The sequence below is a fragment of the Poecilia mexicana genome, unplaced genomic scaffold (assembly GCF_051168715.1).
Source record: "Poecilia mexicana isolate PSO_F unplaced genomic scaffold, ASM5116871v1 scaffold_7, whole genome shotgun sequence".
NCBI classification, from domain to species: Eukaryota; Metazoa; Chordata; class Actinopteri; order Cyprinodontiformes; family Poeciliidae; genus Poecilia; species Poecilia mexicana.
Window position 1 is genome coordinate 22,616,134 of NW_028263376.1, and position 23,128 is coordinate 22,639,261.

Below are 23,128 nucleotides of genomic sequence, written 5' to 3' on the forward strand. Positions count from 1 at the left end.
GCCCCCTGGGTGCAACTGCTTTCCTGTTAATCCCTGCATGTCCCGATCTCAAAAGGAGATCACATCCTGATTACCTGACTACCTCCACCTCTCTGTCCTCTGCAGCACGGCAAAGACTCTCCACCAGGACATGGCTGTGTGTTTTCAGAGCTTGTATGTGCATTTCTGCTATCACTAAATTACAATTTGCTTTCACCTAGCAGTAGAGACAAAAAAAAATCAGGTTGTTTATGGTTTCCTTACCTGTGTCCCCAATGTTCTTTCGTGTTTGCAGCAGGCGGCGTCTGTCTTCTGCAAACTTGCTGACATATTTTCTTTTTTGTCTAATTTTTATTGATGTGTTCAGGTGCCCCTGCTGTGCTTTGATATGACAGATTGTCTGCTTGCTGCTGAATTATTGTGTTGTGTTGTTTATTTCCTCTCAGCCACAACACAAAGACCACATCCTGGCTGGATCCTCGATGTAGAGACAAAGCCCCCCGGCCTCTGGAAGAGTGTGATGATGATGGTAAGTCTCCAGACATTATTTAGAGCGTTACATTGTATATGCACAGTTCTGTGTAGTGGTTTAAAGACATTATGGGCTCTCAGTTGTAGGTCTCTTCTTGTGTTTTGAGTGATGCCATTGTTGATTTCTAATAATGTTTTCGAGCTTTGATTTGGTTTCTTTTGCAACATTTCATGTGTTGGGAATGTGTCATAGATTTCTCATGTGGCTACTGTCATTGGAACTGACATATTCCTTCATAACAATAAAGAAGTGCTTTATGAAATCCAAATGACACTTGAGTTATGTGCAGTGTTGTGAAATTGCACCATCAAGTGGTGAAATAAAAAGGAAACACATCACTTCTTTAGATTGCCAAAAGGCTGCTGTAAAATTTCAGGTTAACCCATTTCTAAGGGTCTCCTGTTCCCCTGTTTTTCTTTCTCTGGATTGTCACCTCATTCCTTATTTGCTCTCGATTCCTCCATTCCTAACCAACTTTTTTTCTTCCATGCATATTTTTTTCTATTCCTCATTTTATTTTCACCTGTGTTTCATCCTGCTTTCAATATTGGAGAAGAAGGGATACATACGGAAGACCTGGAGAGTGATCTAGGTACGGTTTTATGATTTTGTGTTTAAACTGTAACATATTACACAGGATTTCTTTTCCTTATTCAGGTAGATGAAATAGAAAAATCGCAGTCATTAAAACTCTTGTCTTTTTTGTAATCTGTTATTTCCTTATGTATTTTTGTTCTTCGAGACATTGTTGTGACGTATAATCTTCACACAAAAAGCACATTTTTGTTTGATTGATTTATTTCTTTGTTGTATTAATACGTGTTGTAATAAATCTTTTCATATAAATGAAAAACCTACTTTAGTCACCTTAAATAGTGCCACAATTGTAAGGAAATGTATTAGTGGGTTGAACATCTGCTTGGAGGTTGCACTTATGGAAAAACTGCATTTTTTTTGCATATTCTGCTACTGATTGTTGTTTGGTGGTGAATATGGATGTTTGAAGAAACAGAGCTCATTGACAAATTACCAGATTATGCATTTAACAAGTATTAGCATCACTAGAAGACAACAGTTGTGTACAGTGTCCTCATGCACAGTCAAGTTTAGTTTGTGATTTAATTTGACAAAGAAAACCATTTTCCAATTCAAGGGAACACAACTGGTTGCATCGAGTCATTGACTTGAAGTATTCACTCCTCCTGGACTACCATGTAGTGACAGTATACAATCGCTTGCACTGTCGAGGACTTTAAAGTAATCCTTCATACTGTGCATGCATGCAGTGACAGTGGAGAGGATAAATTCCACTTTAATAGAAAGAAACTTCCAGCAGATCCTGGCTCAGTACGATCAGCCATCTGCTACAACCAACTGGTGGTTTGAGAAGACAAAGCAGAATGTGCAAAAAAGAAACAGAAAAACTACCACAGGACTACTTATGTTAATGAAAAGTAAAAAGCTACTAGCAGAAGAGGGAGAACATTTAGCTGTTGGCAGCATTGTCTCAGTTAATGGCTCCTTCCAGGACGGTGTTACAGCTAAACGGAACATCATACCAGGTGTAGAAAGTCACAAGTCATCTAATGTGGTCGTGTTGGTTAGTCTTGTGCAAACGGCGTGCTCAATCTGACCCCAGGAGTGTTCAGCATGGTGGAAGTCAGGACTGCAGGCAGGCCGTTCCATCCTCCCCACTCCCAAATTCTGGAGGATCTTTGAGATAAATACTGACCTGTAGGGGCAGCCATTGGGATCTTAAAATATTTAGTTCAGTTACTGAGAATAAAGCCAATGATTGCCACTGATTACAGAATCTCATCCTGATATTTATCTGCATTGACATTTTCAACATTGACAACTTGTCTTATTGTAAGGGAGGGAGATTCCACCCCACACATCGCACTGCTTCAACCAAAAGCTGTGTGGCTTTGAGAGAAAGTATTTCACCATTTTTTTTTTTTTTTTTTTTTTTTTAAGGATGCAACACACATGCTCAAACCTGCTACTTAAAGTACAAAGGGATATACCTCTCAATTGTGGCATCATTTGAATTAAACATGTCTTGTAACGGTATATAATTTGACACCAAGAACCATTTTTACTACCAAGAAAAAGTCAAGAAAACACAAATTTCCTTACTTCGTGTGCTAAGTTTATGTATTATTTTGAATCACCTCGTGTGGCCACAGATACAATAGATATAAGTATGGTGCATAGCAGGGGTAAACTTGAACAGCTGGTCAGGACAATGTGCTCTAACGAGGAAGACTGAGGGAAAAAATGTGAATAAGTTAACCTTTAAAGAAATTTCAGGGTCAGAGGTTTACATATGTTTATAATTTGAATGAATGTTAGCTTGATGTTGGACTTTTGATGACTGATTTGAACAAATATTCTTTCAGCAGAATCTTAAAACAACACAACACTGAAGTTGTTAAAAAATAAATTAATAATTAGTTTTAACTCATTCTGGTTTTGATTAAAACCACAGAGTCAAAAATTGTACAAGTGGGCTCAAATATTTTCCCACATCCTCACTATTTTTTGGTTTTATGTTCCTTGGAAAGACGCACCTCAATTGTTAAAAATACTAAGCAGCTACTGGGAAATTCCAGCTGAACATCTCATAAAGCATTTAAGCATAGTTTAAAAAGTCACATCAAAATTGAAGGATGCTCACCCTGAAGTAAAGCAAATCTTCTATAATTTGTCCAGCTCTTTATTTGTTCTGCAATGTTCATGCCTATGTAAAATACCTTTTTTATCTCTCTGTTTTTTGTAAAATTTTGGCTATAATGAAAATAATTATTGTAGCCATAAAGAACATAATGGTCCTTAAACAAATGGGGTGTATTTAACTGAACTAATAAAAGTAAAACATGGATCCATTAAAAGTTGTAAGAGTTCTTGGCGTCCAATCAGTTCTTGCTATGATCTCATAAAATACAGTAGTAAAATGGTTGTAGAGTAATTTGTTGTTACTGGTTGTAATTTTGAGGTCATATTTTGGACTATTTCAACTTCGATTAAAAAAAAAAACATGTTCTGACAAACTATGCTGGAAGCAGAAAAAAAGACAAATAAAGATCACTCTAAACCAACCACTGGTCTTATCTCATCTGTGCTAATGACTGAGAAAGGAGTGTTTATGTCTAATGCTGTGTGCTCTCTGTATTCCAGAGCTGCCTCCAGGATGGGAGAGAATAGATGACCCGGTGTATGGAGTGTATTATGTGGAGTAAGTTAATCACCTCATTAACACATCACTTCATAAATACAAACGTGGGTTCTGCCACTTTTAAAGTCCTCTTGCAAATCTGGTCATTCTTTTCCATAAAAACATACTGGTGGAGCTTTTTTTTTTCTTTTTCTTTTTTTTTTCTGACATTACAGGTACAATTATGTTTTATATCACTGTGATTTCTTTCTTTATCCTATGTTTGTCTTCCAAAGCCATATAAACAGGAAGACCCAGTATGAGAACCCAGTGTTGGAGGCGCGGCGTCAAAAAATCCTGGAACAGCAGCAACCGCCGCAGCCTCCAGAAGGTGAGCGGTATATCCGAGGTTCGTTTCCTGCCCATTTCTTTCTTTCTTCATGTCTGTCAGTGTCATGTCCTTCTTGTTCGTCTGGTGTTTGCCAGGAGTTGGGCCAGAATTTATTATTCCTCATTGTTCTGTTTTTTGTTTTTTTTTCTTTTTGTTGGTGTTGTTTTTAACCTGTTCTCTCCAAATAATAATAATAAAAACAAAAAAAATAATAAGGTTTTCCAAATTTTGCTACTTGTGGTTTTACCAAAATTAAGCTGGCCCAAGTCCTAGTGTTGTCTTTAAAGTTCAGGTTTTAATTTATGTGTTTTTTAGCCATAAATACCATTTTGTATTTGATCATCATAGTATCACATCATTATAAACAAAGGGGGGATGTTCACTTTATCTCTGTTGTTGTAAAACTGTGATGTTTGAACTGAATACTACTCGTACTTATAATTCTAGTGAATGTAATTTTAGTGTATGCCTGTGAAAAATACCTTTTTTTATCTCTCCAATTTTTGTAAAATTTCGGTCATAATGAAAGTAATTATTGTATATAAATTAGAGTATTACAAAAAGGTCACTAATTTCAATAATTGGATTCAAAAAGAGACATTTGTGATTTTTGTTTTTGCTTATTTTGATGATAATGGCTTATAGAATTAAATGTGATGAAAAATGTAGATAAACAGAAATGGGACCCTGGTGTTGTAGTGGACATGGCCGCTTTGGGTTCAATTCCCAACCTGAGATCTTTTCTCTTTGGTAAATGCCAATAAAGCCACTAGTGCCACAAAGAAATTTAAAAAAAATAAATGAGAACAAAACTTCATTTGTTTAATTCAAAAGTGGCCGCCTACTGAAAAGTACATCCATTTCCTCTACAGGACGTGCATTCATTACGCTGTCAGGTCTCCTAGTGTATGAATTCCTGCATCAGTGAGGTGTGGGATGGAGGCTGTTAGCCTGTGATTCTGCTGAGTTGTTGAAGAAACTCTGGTTGCTTTACCAGCAGCACTCAGTTCATCTGCACTGTGGATTCTGGTGACTCTCATCTGCTTCTGGATCATGATACTTAGTTTCTCTCTACTCAGTTTTTACTTTTGTCAAGATTTGGCAGGTGCCACGTCCTGTTGGGAAAATTAATCAGCATGAAGTTGTCTTGCATTTCTTGTTAACAGCTGTGCTGACTTTGGACTTATTAAAGCACGTTGGACCAACAACACCACGTACCGTGATTCCCAAAGCATTGCTGACTGTTGAAACGTCCCCTGTTACTGTGAGATCAAATGCAACATTTACATCCATCTAAAAAGAGGACTTTGTGATGTTTACATTTTTCAGAAAAAATTGAGCTATAAGCCATAATCATCAAAATTAATCAGTTAAGCACTTGAAATAATTCTACGTGTAACGAACCTATACAAGTTTCACTTTTTTAAATAGTTACTTGAATAAATGGATACATGCAGAGTTTGCTTTAAGCTCTGTGTTTATTGTGTGCTGTTTATGTGTGTTCATGTTACATATAAATAAATTCAGCACGCGTACGGTAAGTATGGGATTAAAGTGGGAATGATCGATGTGTGTGCAGAGTGGATAGAGGAACACTCATCAGCAGCAGCTCCACTGGCAAGTTATGCTCCAAACCACCTGGAGACCTACAGGGAACCACAAGTCCCACCAGCTCTACCTCCTGGCCCGGTTGGAGTTAAGAGTGAGTCTTACTTGTAGATATTTCTACTTGATTTTACTAACGTGGCATGTGTGACAGGTTACTTTTTATAGTGCTACTTGGTTTTGTCCAGCAAATGAAATTATATAACCTAGCAGTAGAATATTTTACATATTTTTTTTCTTTAATCGGATTTTGAATCATCGTCTATGCTTATTTGTTTTATGCTGTTTTATTATATTTATTTATATTTATACTTTTTTTTTTCTTAATTTATCTTAATTTCACCATTCTTATCAGGATATATGTATATTATGGCTACCTTGAGCTTTTCTTCAGTCCTTTAAACCAACATCACTACTACACATTTCCATACATTTATGTTTTTTCCACTCATAATTAATCATAACTTCCTTCTTCCTCCATATTGTAGTCAATTTCTATTGTCTCTCATAAATACTTTGTGCTCCCTATGTAATTTATTGTTGATTATATGCAGTTTTGTGCTCTTTGGACCCAGAGTTTATGAGTTGTTGTTTGCTTTCTCCAGGAGGGAAACCTTTCTTCACCAGAAATCCTGCAGAGCTGAAAGGAACCTTCATCAATACCAAGCTGAAGAAAAGCCGCCGTGGATTCGGCTTCACGGTAGTTGGAGGTGACGAGCCTGATGAGTTCCTGCAGATCAAAAGTCTGGTCCTGGACGGGCCTGCAGCTGTGGATGGCAAAATGGAGACAGGTGTAGTACACAGCCTTCATCAAAAGAGGGCACTGCTTTCATTCAGAAACCCACAAAGGTGTTTTTGAACAACTTACCTTTGAAATGTCACTACTGTGTAACTAATAGGAGATGTAACAAACAGTTACAAATGAGTTTTTACTGGCCAATAGAAACATTGCTGAAGATGCCGTCTTCCTTTTCGCAGGCGACGTGATCGTCAGTGTGAATGACACCATCGTGCTGGGCTACACTCATGCACAGGTGGTGAAGATTTTCCAGTCCATCCCTATCGGCTCAATGGTGGACCTATCCTTATGCCGTGGCTATCCGCTGCCGTTTGACCCCGATGACCCCAACACCAGCCTAGTGACATCCGTGGCGATCTTGGACAAAGAGCCGATCATTGTCAATGGACAAGAGACTTTTGACGCACCCACCAACCAGGCCGGACCCATCAATGGAATGCGAGAGCCACGGCCGCACAGCCCCCTGGCCGAGGTAGCCTCCAATGGTTCACACGGCTACTCCAGTGATGTGGTCACCCTGGCTTCAGCCATTGCCACCCAGCCAGAACTGATCACCATCCACATGGAGAAGGGAGACAAAGGGTTTGGGTTCACCATCGCTGACAGTCTGACGGGAGGCGGACAGAGGGTCAAGCAGATCGTGGACTATCCACGGTGCCGTGGCCTGAAAGAGGGGGACATCCTGATGGAGGTCAACAAGAGAAATGTCCAGAATATGAGCCACAACCAAGTGGTGGATCTGCTCAGCAAATGTCCGAGAGGCAGCGAAGTCACCATGTTAGTGCAAAGAGGTACGTGTGACATCTCAGTGTATGAAGATGATGAATGTCTGCAGGAAGTGAAGTTTTGACATGACATGCCGCGAGATGAAGTGCACAAGAGAACAATAGCTTAATCTGCTGAATAGACAACTGTCTGAATAGTTGGCAAGTAGAGAGTGACACAATGAAATGGAGAAGAGAGAGAAAGAGAGTGGGCTGCAGGATGAAAACGCTCAGACTGGATAGGATGGGAGGGGGAAAGGTACAGAGGCAGCAGGATGAGATGAGGGTGGGGGTACAGGAGTGTGAGAAAGAGTGGGAGGAAGGGTAAAGAGTCAAGATGGATGAATGATGGGGAGAAAATTGCTGCACATTAGGTCAGAGGCTCATAGATCACTGGTAAATGTTTGTCACCTTAAACTGCCCCTGCAATAGTTGGATGTGTTTCACATGTTTCCACACCTAATCACTACCTGACATGAAGTAGAGTGGATCAAGCTTTGTCTTCATCGTTTGTGGATTAATGTGCTTTCCACATAATGGTTCATGTTATATTCACTATTGAAATCACATATAACAGTGTCTTACAAAAGTAAAGAGAGAAAATCTTCAGGCTTTGAGCCACATCTCAAAAGTTTTTCAGCTTCAATAACAGCAAAAGGTGGTTCTGAAAAAAGCATTGACTCAAGGGATGAATACAGGATTCGTGCTCCACTTTTCAGACTTTTATTTGTTAAACAAACAAAAAAATCCTCCCTATTTTCTTTCTTCTACTTAACAATTATGCACTATTGTTTGTTCACGGGTCGCATAGAATCCTAGTAAAATGTGTTAAAGTTGTGCCCCTAACGTGAGAACCTGAAAACATTCAAGAGGTAAGGCACTTTAATGTATGGAGCTTTCGGAAAGGCCTTCATTTCCAGGCTTATAAATAGACTCCTAGTTTCTACAAACTGTACTTCTTGCCTGTTCAATCAGTACACTTGTTCTTCTCTAGAAGATGTCAAAAAAGTAAAAAAAAAACATGAGCTAAAGAATAAAGTATTCAAACAGACACAAGCATGCAAGGTTCCTCAGATTCCTCTACGTTAAATTTCTAACCACGTGATTGCTGTATTGAAGGCAGCTTGGGATATGCACCACACATCAATTATGAGATCTAATGAGTTGACCTTGTGCACTGCTGCTGGAATAACTGCTGTATTGTGTTAAATGTCAGCATCATTACGAACCTCTGTGTGTGGGTGTGTGTGAAGGATAGAGAAGACGAATAGTACAGAAGCAAGCTCTGAGGGCAAAAGCACAGAGGGAATAAATGAGAGGATAAATGGGTTGGAGGCTCCAGAAGTCACCGCAGCTGGCAGGGTGACTGGCAGGTTCGTAGATCATATCTGCTGGCTTTAACACCAACCTGTAATAACTGTGTGTTCAGGTGAGTGACTAGGTGATAAGGGACACACAGTACCCTTCTAGGGGTAAGCGGGAGGTCGGGGTGGAGACACTCCTATTTCCAAGTGTTTGTTTGGATCCTTTCAATTTCAAATATAAGAAATAAGCAACTAATCTGGCAGGGCTTTTTGTGCAAATTTTCAGTGACATTTTTTGTGGGTTTTTCCAGAAATGTTTAATTTCCAACCTATCCATGTGTACTTTGTCTATAAATTATAGATGAAACTACAACTTGTAGACAAAGTTATTGGATTGAAGGATTGAACTGATGGGATTGCTAATGCTAATTCCATCAATTCTGGTCTGTGTAATACTAATGACAGAAAAACTGCAGAGCCATAAAGACCAAAACAGATTGTGAAAGCAGTTGATTATCAGTTAGTAAGGTGCTGTAATTATCAGGCAAAAATTTAGCTAGTGTCCACAATAATAAAGAACTAAATAAAAAATGCAGTGGAGAGTTTTCATTTTCATTGGGATACTTTTTTTTTCTCCATACATGCCATTTTCCTCTTAGCTTAATTACTTTACAGATATAAGTAACTCTGAATAATTCCTGTTACACTATTGTGTCTTTGCTTATGCCTTTGTATTTCAGTAATGTGCAGAACTACTCAGTTCAAAGTAATTCACACTCCTGCCACATATGATTATGAATAGATCTGAAGCCAAAGCAGGCTGCCTTTTCCCTTTTTTTTTCTTTTTTTTCTTTTTTGTAATGTAGCACACGTGTTGCGTCTGAGATGCCGTGGAACATATGCACGACATATGCAAAAGTTACTCAGCAGGCACAGCAACGACCTCTCATTGTGTAATTTAGATGCTTTGTCTATAGATTCACTCACCTCATCATGCTGAATACCGGAAGTACATGATAGGGCATTCAGATATGTTTCCATATTAATTTCCTTCACTATAACTTGACAACTCTAGGAAACCAATTTACAAAATAAACTTTATTTCTTCATGTTTAGACCTACATAAAATGTGTTTTCTGATACACTTAATATACATGATGAGACAGCAGCTTTAGATATGTAGTAACAGTAAATTGCATGAGCAGAAAAATAATTGTAAATAATAAATTTATCATAGAAGAAACTTCTGCTGTATTTAATGAAACTCTCTGAAAGCTCCTGCCAATGAGATTTCTGGTTGACTTTACGGTTGAGGATGCATCTGTGAGTTTATTCTCACTCCAGAGCTGGTGTGTTGGTCAACTGTAGCTAAAAACAGAGTTGTAAGAGGAGTGCATGGGAATAAGAGGAGCAGGGATCATGCTTTGAAGGAGTGGAGGGGGAGGATTAGAGAAGAGAGAGGGTGAGATTTGCTGAGCAGAGCGGGAAGTTCACCAAAGGGAAGCGTGTATGAGAGGATTGGTTTCGGAGATGTACAGGAGACAGATAGCAGGGGGAGAAAGAGGATGAGGAGGAGGAGGAGGAATAAGGTAGGCTTCCATCGAGAGAAGAAAAAGCCCTAATCTGTTTATCAGCAATTCATCAATCTCTGCTGTCTGACTCAGAGTGAGCAGACTCAGCTTTTAAGAGGAAAAAAAGACTACAAAATGCAAGATTTTTTTTTATTTTTTATTTTATTTTTTTTAGGTGACAGCTGTCTATACAAAATATGAGGTACACATGCTACTATAGCTCTACTTGGTGAGGAGATGCTTAAAACCTGAACTTCACATAAGTTAAAGATTTTTTTTCAAAGATTCACAGCAGGTTAAAAACATCCTCTGTGATTCATTTCTGTCTATCCTTGTCACTTTGACGGCATCATTCTAAAGTGAACTTCGATACTTTATACAAATAGAGCAGGAGCTGAAAATTATTCTGCAAAAAAAAATAAATAAATAAAAAAGACTAACTGATATAGATCATGGAACGATAAAGGAACAGGGATGCCTGAATGTTTTGCAATCATGTCTGGGTAGCTGTGTTTAAAAAAAACAAACAAACAAACAGTGAGTTAAAAAGTTAAGTATTAAGAACTCAGCAATATAAATCAAAAATAGAAATGAAATGCCGATCGATCGTACGTTATAGTGTGTAGATCAGTTTCAGCTGGCTGCTGATGGGGTTTCGTCACAAGAACTGCATCCTACATCCTTTTAAAAAGACAACTTCTAGTGTTTAATGAATAGCTACAATGGGGAATATGTTGTCAATCTAAAAAATGATTTTACCTCTGATTTTAGGTTTAAAGAAAAAAGAAAAACATAACAAAAGGAGAACGGATACATTTTATATAATGCAAGGGTGATATTGGTAAAAACAAATTAAGGCACCTACCTTCAGAAAAAATAGATTTAAAAATATTACTGGTACTTTTAATGTCATTCAAACTAATTAGTCCATGTAAAAATAGCTAAAATCTACATTTTAGCCAGAGCTACTGTGAAAGATCGAGGTTGCAGACCCCCGCCCCAGGTCATTATGCCCTGAAGGGGTCGCCCGACTGCCTGTATCAATAATCTACTATTTGTTTCTGTTTTATGCTTTAATCACAGTCTATAAATTCTTTCTCACATCTTTCGCACAGTGGTAGTTTTAGACACCAGAAGTTATGTTCACTTTTCTGGATTAACTTCACCAGATTGTACCTTAGCAAATCAATGACATTTAATTAGGCTAATGTGTATAGCTTAGCTGACTTCTTTTGAAAGATAAACACTTTTCAAAATGCTGATCTATTTAAAATTCGGGTTTTTTTATATCATTGAATATGTCTTTAGAAATTATTTAATTGCAGAAAATGCAAATCTGCACCAGTGGATAGATTTTTATTCCAATTATTTTTTTCTCCATTAAAAATAAAATGATAAATTATGAGTAGTTTCTTTTTATTAAATAATTGTTTCATCACCTACAGCATTAAAGATTGCATCAAGTGTTCTCACCCACTTAGGCGCTTCCCTGTAAAGGAGGGCAGGCCAGCTATAACTCCTCCATCTTGCCTTTCTGTCGTTGTTGCTATGACAATCTTGCAGAGTGCTTCTGTCCCCAGAGAAAAGGAGAAAAAGAGGAGAGAAAATAAAAAAAAAGCAAAAGGAAGGGGAATAAAATCAAGAGGAAATGAATGTGGAGGAATGAACTGTTACGACAGCTTAACAAGACCAAATAATTTAGAGCAGATGAATGGAAAGGACAGCAGGATACTGGGACAATCTTGTATGGAGAGCAAGGACAATGGTTGACGGGCTTTATTTAATAAACCAAATCATTACTGACTTTTTTTCTTTCCTCTAACAAAATTGATAGAAAACCTGGAGGAAGGACTATTCACTCAATTCGTGTGGGCTCAGCTTGGAGTCACCAAGGCCACAGCCTCAGTAGCTCAGAGAAGTAAGGTTCATTCAAGCTGCTGCAGATTCACTTTGAAAAGGATGAAAGAATGATAAACCTGCGTACATCGTTTGTGCCCACTCAACAACATCTATATGTTGTTTGGCCTGAATATTTAACGTTTTCGCCACTTATGAATGAAAATAAAAAAACTTGTTTTTTAGAGATAAGAAAAAACAATCAATTAATGTCATCTTTTTCTGACATTACTTGAAAGATGGTAATAAATTCCTGGAAAAAAAAAAGCATTATAAAAATGAACCTTACTCTATGCTACATCAAAAGCATTGTCAAAACAGTTATATGCTGCGTATGCTATAATTCCTTAGTGTTTCAGACACATCTCCCTACTATTTTACGAATAACATTTTCATTCTGTGAAATAAAGAGGATCCTCCTCTGTCGTCAGCATGAATGCAGATATTTTTTGTAGTTTTTCTCCCCACCTTTACAACAAATAGATCCGCACAGCATTGGTCTCTAAACAATCTTCGTTTCACACATTTGCCTTGTCAGGTTTGTGAATACTTTGATTAAAAAGCCTTTATGCAAGTGTCCAGTTTTCTGTTTTTGTTGGTATTTTGTTTAGTATCTTAGGCTGCAGAACTGCTTGACGTTACATTTCTCATTCTAATAGAACCAGCATGAGTTGCTCAATAGTTTAAACTGTAGTTATTATCCACAATATTCCTCAAAAAATATTTCCATTGCAGGATGTGTTTGTGTTTGTTTGTACCTGCATTTTCAAAGTGCAGTTCACGCCACACTGTTCAACTCCCCGTGTAAACCTGCAAAAACCTGCAATCTTTTATTTCGGTGTTCTAATCTTGCAATTATTTTTTTTGTTTGTTTTTTACTTTTCAAAGTTTATCAGTGTCCAGAAAAAAAATGTTGTCAGTTGTCTATAATAATCAATATTTGCATTGACAAAGGAAGTATGGATGAATTAGAATATGATATACTTAGTCTCCCTTCAAAATAAGACATTTTATTCTAGTAAGTCAGAAAAGTATCTACACCTACTATCTAAAGTACTTCATAGCCATAATTAAAAGAGTTTAAACACCTAGACATGCGACATAAAGCAAGACAAATTTTCTAAATCGTGACATCTTTTGGTTACTACTAAGTCTCCATAATAAGTACTTCTTTCAGGCCCTGTTCCACATCTTAGTGGTGCCAACAATTGTCAAGGTTTCTGTAGCTAGGCAACAAAGATGGGTGACAGCTGAACCTACATTCAAAACTTATATTTACAGCTTGATTGACATTAAATTCAGCCCCTAAAGCATGAACCCGCTCTGTTTCTTCACCACAGTTAGATTTAGATCATGTCTAAGAATCCCAGCACCTCTTCTGCAATACTGAATTTTAGAAAGCCAGGAAGTTAAAATGTAGAACATCATCTTCATTTTTTGGGAAACAGATGGGGAATAAAACTGATATTTACTTCAAATCAGTTTTATTCCCTATAAAACTGATATGAAGTTTTACTCCGTAGTCAGCAAGGGCTGTGTTGGATTACGTAGCAACAATCATTTTGACAAGTGCGTTATTTAAAACATCCCTACGGTTATCTCTACAAAAACAAACAAGCCTAAAAAGGCATATCTCTGCAGTAAATGTTCCTGTACACACCAATATAAAGGCATACCAAAGTTTAAAAACCTTACAGTTTCAAAATTACAAACTTTTTAAATACCGTGAGGGATGAATGCTGGATCAAAAGACCGGGGCTGATAGCTAACGAGTTGTAGGTGTGAGGGAAGAGAGCAGAAGGCAGGCTGAGTAGAAAAAGAAATAAAATCGCACAGGGGACAAGGGAAAATAAACAGGGTAACTAGGAAAATGAATCTAATACTAAGACATAATAAGCAGATATTGTATAAGGAATATAATTAAACTAGAGTGGTTAAGAGAGTAAAACGGAAACGAGGCTTATCTAATCAAAGAATGAGCCTAAGGAAATCGAAGACAGTGATCAAAACTAGAAGCCATCCCAAACCAACTCCAGACCTGACGATATCTGGTCTTTGCTGTATGTTGAACAAAATATTTTTGTTTGCACAGTATAATTTTTAACAAGAGTTAGCTAATGTGTTGCTATGTTTTAAATAAAAGCAGTTAGAATATGTTATATATGTTTTGTTTAATATTTTGGTGTACATATGACATAGTAAAACCATTATTTTTACTTTAAATTATCATGTGAGAATCTTATGCTACATGCTAATGCAATATACAATATTTTTGACTCATTCTGATCCTCCCTGGAGCTGCTGGCCCCAAATTTGACTGGTGGAAATTCATAGAAAAAAAAAAAAAAAAAAAAAGATCCCACGTTTGTGTGGAGAAGACTCCAACCATTTCTCCTGTGGTGATTTTTTTATGCTCCACCCCTGGTCAATGCACCATGATTCCTTACCTGTGTTCTGACAAAATCAGATCTTTGATAAGATTTTTTTTAATGTGAGCAGCTGCAACATAGTCAAATACTGTAGTTTTATTGAACTGTTGGACTGTTATTTGTTCATGCATAAAAAAGACATGCCGATGTCACAAATCTATTGCATAAATCAGTTCATGGCAACTTCTTCAGAGCTGAATGAAGTAGCATGATGCAGTTCTTGGATTTATCTTTCTGAGCTTCAGCGCTCACAAATGATTTAGTCAGCTGATTCATGGCTGACTAAACCAATATCATGGTTTATTTAGCTCAATCACAGAGAAAAACGAATGCTGCTACAGCTGATTATTGTGGATAAACATGCTGGCAGAATCTTTGTTTACAGTTGTTATTGATTTATTTAATAAGACGATCTGTGGAAATACAGAAGAATTAACTGCTGTTAAAGAAAGCTTTTTTTTCTCAACTTTATGTTCACAAACAACACCTCACTGGTCTGACTGTTAACTTCCTGCTTGAGCCATTTCTTCTTCTTTTGACTTGACTGTTGTGATCTTTAGGTTTTCTTCTTCAACAATATATTTGCCTTGTAGGAGTGTCTTTTACTTTGACCTTCCACTTTGTCAAGTGTAGAATGCATGGGTCACATAACCAGTCGGTGTTATAGGAAACAATTACATTGACATGACATTTGACCCAGTGATGGACGTCCTTCCTGTGTCAGCCGCACCCACAAGCACATCTGCATGAATTTTGGCCTGTGAAAAGAAAAGAAAAAAAAGCTTTAAGCCTCTGCTCAGTGGGCGAGATTATCCATTTGGTCCAGTAAGAGGCACACCATAATCTGAGAGATGGAGAGAACGTGCAACAGAAAAAAAAAAAGATGGCAATAAATTATGAATTGAGTGGAGAGGGGCTTTGCAGCAACAGAGAGTTTTAACATTTAATGATTTTTTTGCCAATGCAGCAGAAGGAGCCTGGGATGGATGTTTGCGTGATGTGTAGTGATGTCAATGGTAGATTCCCTCTACACTCGGTGTACACCCCCGGGGGAAAGAAAATCTGCAACTACTTCTTTATAGCAAACATGAAGACAAAGCAGGATGCACTATATGAAAGGTCTACAGTTAATATTAAAACGATGTTCTATTTATACCCCCTCACCCCCCGCTCAACAAAACAAAACTACCTGATCACCTTGGAAACGGCAAGCCCTCTTCCCTATCCCGTCTCACGTCGTTCATGCATTCATTTGTCTATTTTTGTCTCCATGTTCTGTGCCAAGAAAAAAGCTTGATGTAGAGTCGCCTTGGGAAAAGATGAAAGAGTCCTGTGTGGGTTAAACAGCCAGGTTATATTTCAGTAGACCTAATATTTGAGGTAGAAGATGCTTTACCTTAAATAATGAGAGATATTTGGAAAGGTTAAATGGCATGTGTGTTATTCCCTACAATGATATGCTGCTTGTCATCTCCCCTGACATCTGGCTGAGAGCATTAATATTTTATAGGCACAAATGAGGTTGATCTTCTTGGTTACTCTTTACAGTATGTTGTAGGAGCGAGATGGAGAGAGAGAGATAAAGGCACAGCGAGGCACGGTGCACAGTAGAAGAGAAGGGGGGAGGGAGCAGCGAGGAGAGGGGCGCAGAAGGAGAAGATCAGCTTCTCAATGTAAGCCCTGAGCAAAGCAGTGGAGTTGGGAGTGGAGGAAGCAGCAGCTCTGGAGTCACTCAGAAGATGCACACAGACAGGTTTTCCCTTTTTATGTTGCTTCTTCAGTGCAAGAAAGAGTTGAGACTCCACCTGGAGAAGTGGTGTGAGAGAGACCTGTAGCTGCTCCTGCTGCATCGGCCAGCCTGTGTAACGCAATCAGATTGGTGACGCTCCTCTGTTAGCACGGCTGGGAGCGCGGACTGGAGCGGGATATAGAAAAAGGGGGCGGAGATCACTTAGATCAGCGAGCAGCCCGGCGCAGTGTGTTGCTCAGTTAGAGAGAGGAGAGGAGGCAGAACGGGGAGGAGGAGCAGGCCAGTCGCCTTCTAGTCTGCAGCACGAACCTGAAGGTTCATCCATTCGTCCTGAGGAGGATCTGACCAGAAGGGACTGAGGAAGAGCACCGCAGGTCATTAATGCTCTCCCTGTCTTTGTGTCGATGTTTTGCAGGCGTGGTGCCAGCCAAGAGAAGCCCAAAGCTGGTGGTGAGTACTGTCTTCAACTCTCCTCTTTGTGTGCATACCACTGCACGCTCCTCACCGAAACAAGTGCTATTTTAAGAACAGAAGGCGCAGACTTGTGAGATGTGACTGAGATCTTAAGCTTCAGAAATCTACGCCTCTTCTTCATTACCAGCCAAGCTTTGTGCCGAGCTTTGTGTGATCCTTATTTTTTAATCTCTGATCTTGTTTCTGTCACTTTTCTTTGTTTTATATCCTCTTTACTTTGTCTTAGCATCCCACCCTTCCTGAAATGCTGCCACTCTGTGACTGATTGAGCGTAGCGTAGCCTGGGCAGAGTAGTGTAACTGTGACCAGCTGTTGAGGAGGGCAGACAGCCACAGCTCAGAGAAAGAGGCAACAAGAGAAGATTGGGATAAAAAGGGAAGAGAGTAAGGAAGGGAAACACAGCTGTGAGTCACCCAGATCACCCACAGTTACAGAGGGAACACTGACAGAGAGAAAGAGGAGAAACAATGTCATTCTCGAAAATTGGGGTTTGCAAAAAACGGCGGTGGAGAAAATCTGAGAAAGAATCAGCAAGGCAATTCTTCAAGGGCAATTGTCAATTTCATCTTTAATTTAAGGACATTTCTTTCATTACCATGTGACCACTAAAAAACACTTATTTTAAACAAAATCAGTGGTGACACAATTAAAGTGATAGTGACAATTTAAGAATTTGTGCAATGAATTCTGTTAAAGTTGATCAGAGTTTGTAGCAGCTAATTGTCAATCTATAAATTTCTGTTTTTCTAGAGTACAAATAAGACGTGGAATAAAGCCACATGGCCACTAGACTGCATGAGGGGTCTTGTTTATTTTAAAACTACGCAGTGACCAGGATGGTAAAAGAGATTAAAAAATATATAATAGGTTGGAGAACTGAATGGTATAGTGGAGTAACCAAGACTTCTTTTCAACTTTCTAGTGATATGCATTAGCCAGAAGTGAAGTTATAGGAATGATGCCACAAAAAAAAATGTTTCTCTCCTACTATAACAAACGTCAACGTGCGGTGTATCCTCAAAGCTGCTGGGACTTTAAAATAAATAATTTTCTTTGGTGACACATGACGAAGCTCTTTAAAGTGGTTTCTGTCACACAAACAATAAATATGTTGAAGACCATCTGATTCCCACGTATGGTGGATAATCAATGAAACTGTGGGCCTGTTGGGGCCTTTTTGGAGTGCAGAACAGTATGAACTCTTTAAAATACCACGGCATTAATGAAATGGATTTTGGCGCATATTACCATTAAACAGAAACATGAGCGGTTTATGTTTAATGGATCTGTCAGCAGTGGAATGGACCAAACATTTAGTCAAATAAATGTCAGTGTGGTTCACCTGACTCAAAATCAGCCTTCTTACATGTCTATCCCAGTCCTAAGCTGAACTGAAGAGAACACTAGACAATGTAGATACTGTGCAAACGGGAATGCTTAAAGAGCCCCCTTTGACTATGTGCCAACCTTCTGAAATATTATAAATCAAGGCTAAGCAAGTGTGTCAATGTCTGTATCACCAGTGGTAATGGCAGAAACAATGACTGAAAGTTGTATTCTTTATTTAATGTGTGTGTCAGATTTTGTCCGTGCCTATAGAAGAGGTAAGGGACAAGTTCATTTCTCTCCAACTCAGACAGAAGAAACACTCTCCCTTAACTGACATTCAAAGCATCCATCTGACCTGACTGGATATTAGGATTAGGATTAGTTTGGTATCCATCAGGGATATGGAAGTTACCTTTTCAGGTCACATGGTGTTGCAGTCTGAGAAGGGGGCTAGACTCTGTTTGGGGGTCGAGTGCCAACAGTGGCCATGGCTGAGTGTCACTCCAGATTAGTGTCTGTCTAAGGAAAAGCCAGATTTCTCCCCTGTGTTATGTCAGTGAAATGTCACGCTGCATGTGACTTTCCATTTGCCAGGAACATCCTCTTTGCCTTCAGTCCAGAACCTGCGTAGATGCTTGCAGTAAACTCCCATATGCAGGAGAGACTCTCTGCTACGCCGCCTCATTATCAAGTCTCCCGTGATTGAATGAAAAGTCAATTTTGTGTGGCTGTTGTCCTCATTATGAAGCATTATGGGAATTTGACCCTTCATCTCATAAAGTGTGATGAGTGGAATAACTTCTCCACTATTTCAAGCCCCATCTTATTAGTTACAATAAATAAAGAGTGATTCGGTTGTCAGAGCTGCCCCCATTTCACTGTCATAATCACATTTTCTGAGTAGGACTTATTGCTATATGTCTGGAAAGTGTTTTTTAGGCCAGGTCAACAAATATTAACACAGTAATCTGTACATACTCCAGTTTCTGTGGAGGTTAAACACATGGAAAAAAGGGGACGCTTATAAAAAAAAAAGTACAAAAAACTTTTAAAGCATAGCAGTGACACTGAGTAAATTCTGCATCTTGGTTGCTTTTCTGTACTGGAGATGGAAGAAAATTTTTATCTTCTGCAATAAAGAGAAATGAAATTCAGAAAAAAAAAAGCAACATCTCTTTCACTTTATTTCAACCTGTCTTTGTCCTGCATCCATGGAAACCATGCCATCCCTCCTTTTACCTCAGTAGACATTTTTAGTGAGAAATGTTCTGCAGCAATATCTAAAAAAGATGACCTTGAACAGTCTTCCTTTCTCTCTCTGTCCTCTGTTTTCACTCCTGTCTTCGATTTGTTTACTTTTTTCTCCTCTTTCTCCACTATTTCTTAATCTTATGCCTATAAGTTCACCCCCCTCCTTCCACCACCTGGTTCTTTTACACTCAAAGACGTCTCTCTTTTTTTCCCTCATCCATCCAGCACCAGTTGGAGAGAAAGGACAGTCAGAGCAGCTCCCAGCACAGCGTGTGCAGCCATCGCAGCGCCCACACCGACTCTCCTAGCCACCCACCCTCTGCCATGCCCAGTGAGGCGGTGGTCCCAACTCCAGCAGCTCCCACACAGCCTCTGCCGGTCTTGCCCCCCCAGGACCCCGCAGATGGCACTCTCACCCTCCAGAAGAAGCCAGACCCTTTCAAGATCTGGGCCCAGTCCAGGAGCATGTATGAAAGTCGACGTGAGTACATTTCTTTGGTCCTGTTGGAGGCATGATAAATCTTCCATGAAGGTTTCTTCTTAAAAGCAACCACACATTGCTGTGCGGTCTAACGAGTTTGAGTCAAAAATCTACAAGAAAACTTATCTGAAAGGTTTCAGGCATGTGCGTGTCGCATATTAGGAGTTTTTTGTGCTTGCTTCAAGCTTTTGCTCATCGTCACATCCGATTCTGTGACAAAAGCAGCCTCGAGGGAGAAGTGTCCTTGGGAGCAAGCTAGTCAAAAGGCGTGTAATATGTTTTAATTTACCATGTATACACACACCGTCAATACCTTCCTCTTCAAAATCTGACATGCAAATATTTTAAATGAAAGATCACAAATTCAAAGGTGGACGCACATCATGTTGGAAGATAAAACATAATCTTGTCAGACGAAGCAAAAGAGATTGTCTCATGCATTGAAAAGTTTAGTCAGATGGCAAACTAAAAAAAACAAAACACAATTGATACCTCAGATTACAGCTATAAAGCTCTTTTATATCCCGTCTAGTCCATGGCTTGTTCCTGCAATATTCATGGAGAAACACTGAAATTGTGATGAGAAGGAGAGTCTGTGTGATCTAAATCATTCAGACCTTCACCCACTGTGGGTGATATGTCAGAAAAGTATGCAGTGCTATAAAGTCTCAAATCCTGCTTCATGTCGCAACAAAAAGCCATTATGTAATCAGAGTGGGATGATGTGCGCGGCAAGTTTGTTGTTGGCTTGTCGAATTACTGTTCTTGGCCAGATGCGCTAGTTGTGCACCAGCCGCATGTTGCAGAGTTGCTTAATAAGAATGTCAGCAAGAAGAAACCAGGACTGCTGCTAATTAAATATTAACTGGGTCTTGAGAGGGTTGCTTTAAGCTGCAGATGATTGGTGTATATGTTTGATAACCTCTGAAGAAGCTACAGCCCCTTTTTTGATTCAGCGGGGGAGCAAGAGGAGACACAATGAAACAAGAAAGAGGGAAAACAGAATTACTAACAGCCCTAGATTTCCTGACTCCATTTCCATGCTGTTCGTCCTGCCCCATCCCAGCCACCACTGCTCGAGTTCGTCAGCAGATGCATTTGTGCATCCACTGTATGCACTTGAAAAGCACTGTTGCAGTGAAGGAGAGTGTGATGGAAGGGTGAATCCTAAGAGCAGAAAGAGAAAACCGCTTGGCTTCTTTTTGACGTTTCTCATGAAAAGAAAACGATTGACATGGTCAGTAGGGACAAACAGATACAAGTGTTGGCCTTTTTTTACAGAATCGTTTTAATTCTGCCATAGTGTGCAGTTTGTTTGCGTCAAAACCAGCATAAGGTTATGTCACAGCATTTCAATCACTGTATGAACTTTGACTAGACCATTCCAAGCTTTCTTTTTTCTGATGAAATTAGAGGTGGACCTGCTGTTATGATTTCCATTAGTGTCCTGTTGCATCTTGAACACTAATGTGTGTCAAAAAAAAGCAAAAACTGGTGAAAGTTGTAAGGGCAAGTGGAGCAAACCCTCAGGATTTTAGATGTGTCCCTGCTCCTATACTAAAAGATTAATTAATTAATTATTTTCTCAGTAAGGTTGCACGGTCAACATCAGTCTGGGATCTTTCTTCAAGGAGTTTGCTTGTTCCTGCTGTGTATCTCCCTGTGTAAGAGTGCTTTCCCTCCTGCTGCTCCAGCCTTCTCCTCTAGTCCGAAGACCTGACTGCCAGGTTAATTGGTTTCGCTTAGTGCCCCTTTCTTGTGAGTGTTTGTCCTGTGTTGCGTATTTTGTGTCCTGTGATGGATTGGTGACCTGCCCAAGGCATACCCCACCTCTTTTCACTTCTCAACCAAGAAGCTGCCTTAGTTCTGACCCATGGAAATGGAAAAGCAATGGCTTCTCATAAAGAAACCAAGAGAAAGTCCAGCTGCTTCTCTCTTTAAAATATATACACAAAGCTTTGATCACTACTCCTCACAGGTGGACTGAGGGTTAATTAGAACCCCAGCAGTGACTTTAATCCAAACTAACCACTAACCATGAAGGCGAGGGACTCGGGTTCACTGCGAGCCTCGAGAGGCAGCCGTGCTGACAGCAGGCGGTGCATTAAAAGAGGCCTTGTGCCTCCTGTGCATGCTGGCCCTGTGGGCTGAACAGACTGACACTGAACTGCCTGCGTCCTCCTCCACAGTCTGCTTACTCTGTGGCAAGATGCGAACGTGTGGGACACTGCACATGTTTGAGTAAGATGTAAAGCAGAGAAGACACAGAAATGGAAGAAAAAAAATCAATCTGTGCAGTTCAGATTTGTGTTGTAAATACAAATTAATAGTGCATCTCCTTCAGGTGAGTTTTTAGGTTTTCATTGAGGTCATCTTGAACAGAACATGCACAAGACGATAGAAGCAACCAATCACACACCATAATGTTACTAAACTGACCAATGAGTTCTTAAATAGAATTAGGTATGTTTTGACTTTCAATAAAAAAATGTATTTGGTGTAAAACAGAAGGCCAACAATGGTTCATTTGCAAACAGCTTTCTAAATTGCATGTGAGAATAGAAGAGATAAAATAAAAGTCAGAATGAAAACCTAAAACTTAAATAATGTTCAAATTAGTAATAATAATTAAAAAATATGAAGAAATTGACAATACTGTGAAAATGTTGAGAAGCAGACACAGATCAAACGGATAGAAGCTCTTAACCAGACTGTGTATTTTCTATGTAAAAAGGAAAAAAGGGTTGAAAGGGAGTTAGTTGAGACTCCTTTATTGACTTCCTCCAGGAAGGAAAGGACTAAAAACAAAAAGTACTGGGCCTGTTGTACTCTCTATAAGAAAGTAAGGCAAAGAAAAAGCACAAATGTATGTTGGATATTTCCATGACAGTGCCTTTGCAAAAAGGAAAAAAGGACAAGACACAATGAACAATGATGCACTGGTTGAAGTTAGCAAACATGTTAACTTCTAGGTTTGTAATGGATCAATAAGGAGACATCTCACTGATTCTTTTATGTATGTTTCAGTGCCAGATTGCCAGGAGCAAGACATTTTCCTGTGGCGAAAGGATACTGGTTTTGGCTTCCGCATTTTGGGAGGAAATGAGCCTGGGGAACCTGTAAGTGTCTCTTCACCTTTAAATCTCATTATTTACCGTAAATGCTTACAAATTAATAGAGAACTGTGTAGATAAATGCTTACATCAAGTAACAATACTTTTCTGAATGCTCCTCAGTTTGAGGCTGCTTGCTTCATTAGTTTTTCTCCCCCTCCTGTCTTTTCAGTTCTGTCTGCCTTTACACCAGAATAGCACAAAGTCTTAACAAATTACTCCCACTCCCTACTGGAGCTGTTGCTCTCTAGAGAACCTTACAGACAGCTTGTTAGGAGAAGCAAAGGCCGTATCCTCCGATCC

The 23,128-nt window shown here is 39.1% G+C and overlaps 1 protein-coding gene across 4 annotated transcripts in view; it reads left to right on the forward strand.

The window, feature by feature from the left end:
* Nucleotides 1-23,128, forward strand: part of LOC106905023 (membrane-associated guanylate kinase, WW and PDZ domain-containing protein 1-like) — a 106,341-nt gene that overhangs the window by 70,011 nt on the left and 13,202 nt on the right. For 2 of the 4 annotated variants that reach the window (XM_088007265.1, XM_088007267.1), the window contains exons 6-15: nucleotides 426-508; nucleotides 1,065-1,103; nucleotides 3,692-3,749; nucleotides 3,965-4,077; nucleotides 5,639-5,761; nucleotides 6,270-6,455; nucleotides 6,643-7,254; nucleotides 16,593-16,627; nucleotides 19,457-19,712; nucleotides 22,740-22,831. In XM_088007265.1, coding sequence (XP_087863391.1) covers nucleotides 426-508; nucleotides 1,065-1,103; nucleotides 3,692-3,749; nucleotides 3,965-4,077; nucleotides 5,639-5,761; nucleotides 6,270-6,455; nucleotides 6,643-7,254; nucleotides 16,593-16,627; nucleotides 19,457-19,712; nucleotides 22,740-22,831 — 1,597 coding nt within the window. The remainder of the gene's footprint in view (nucleotides 1-425; nucleotides 509-1,064; nucleotides 1,104-3,691; nucleotides 3,750-3,964; nucleotides 4,078-5,638; nucleotides 5,762-6,269; nucleotides 6,456-6,642; nucleotides 7,255-16,592; nucleotides 16,628-19,456; nucleotides 19,713-22,739; nucleotides 22,832-23,128) is intronic. The other 2 variants (XM_088007266.1, XM_088007268.1) reach the window with 2 other exon arrangements.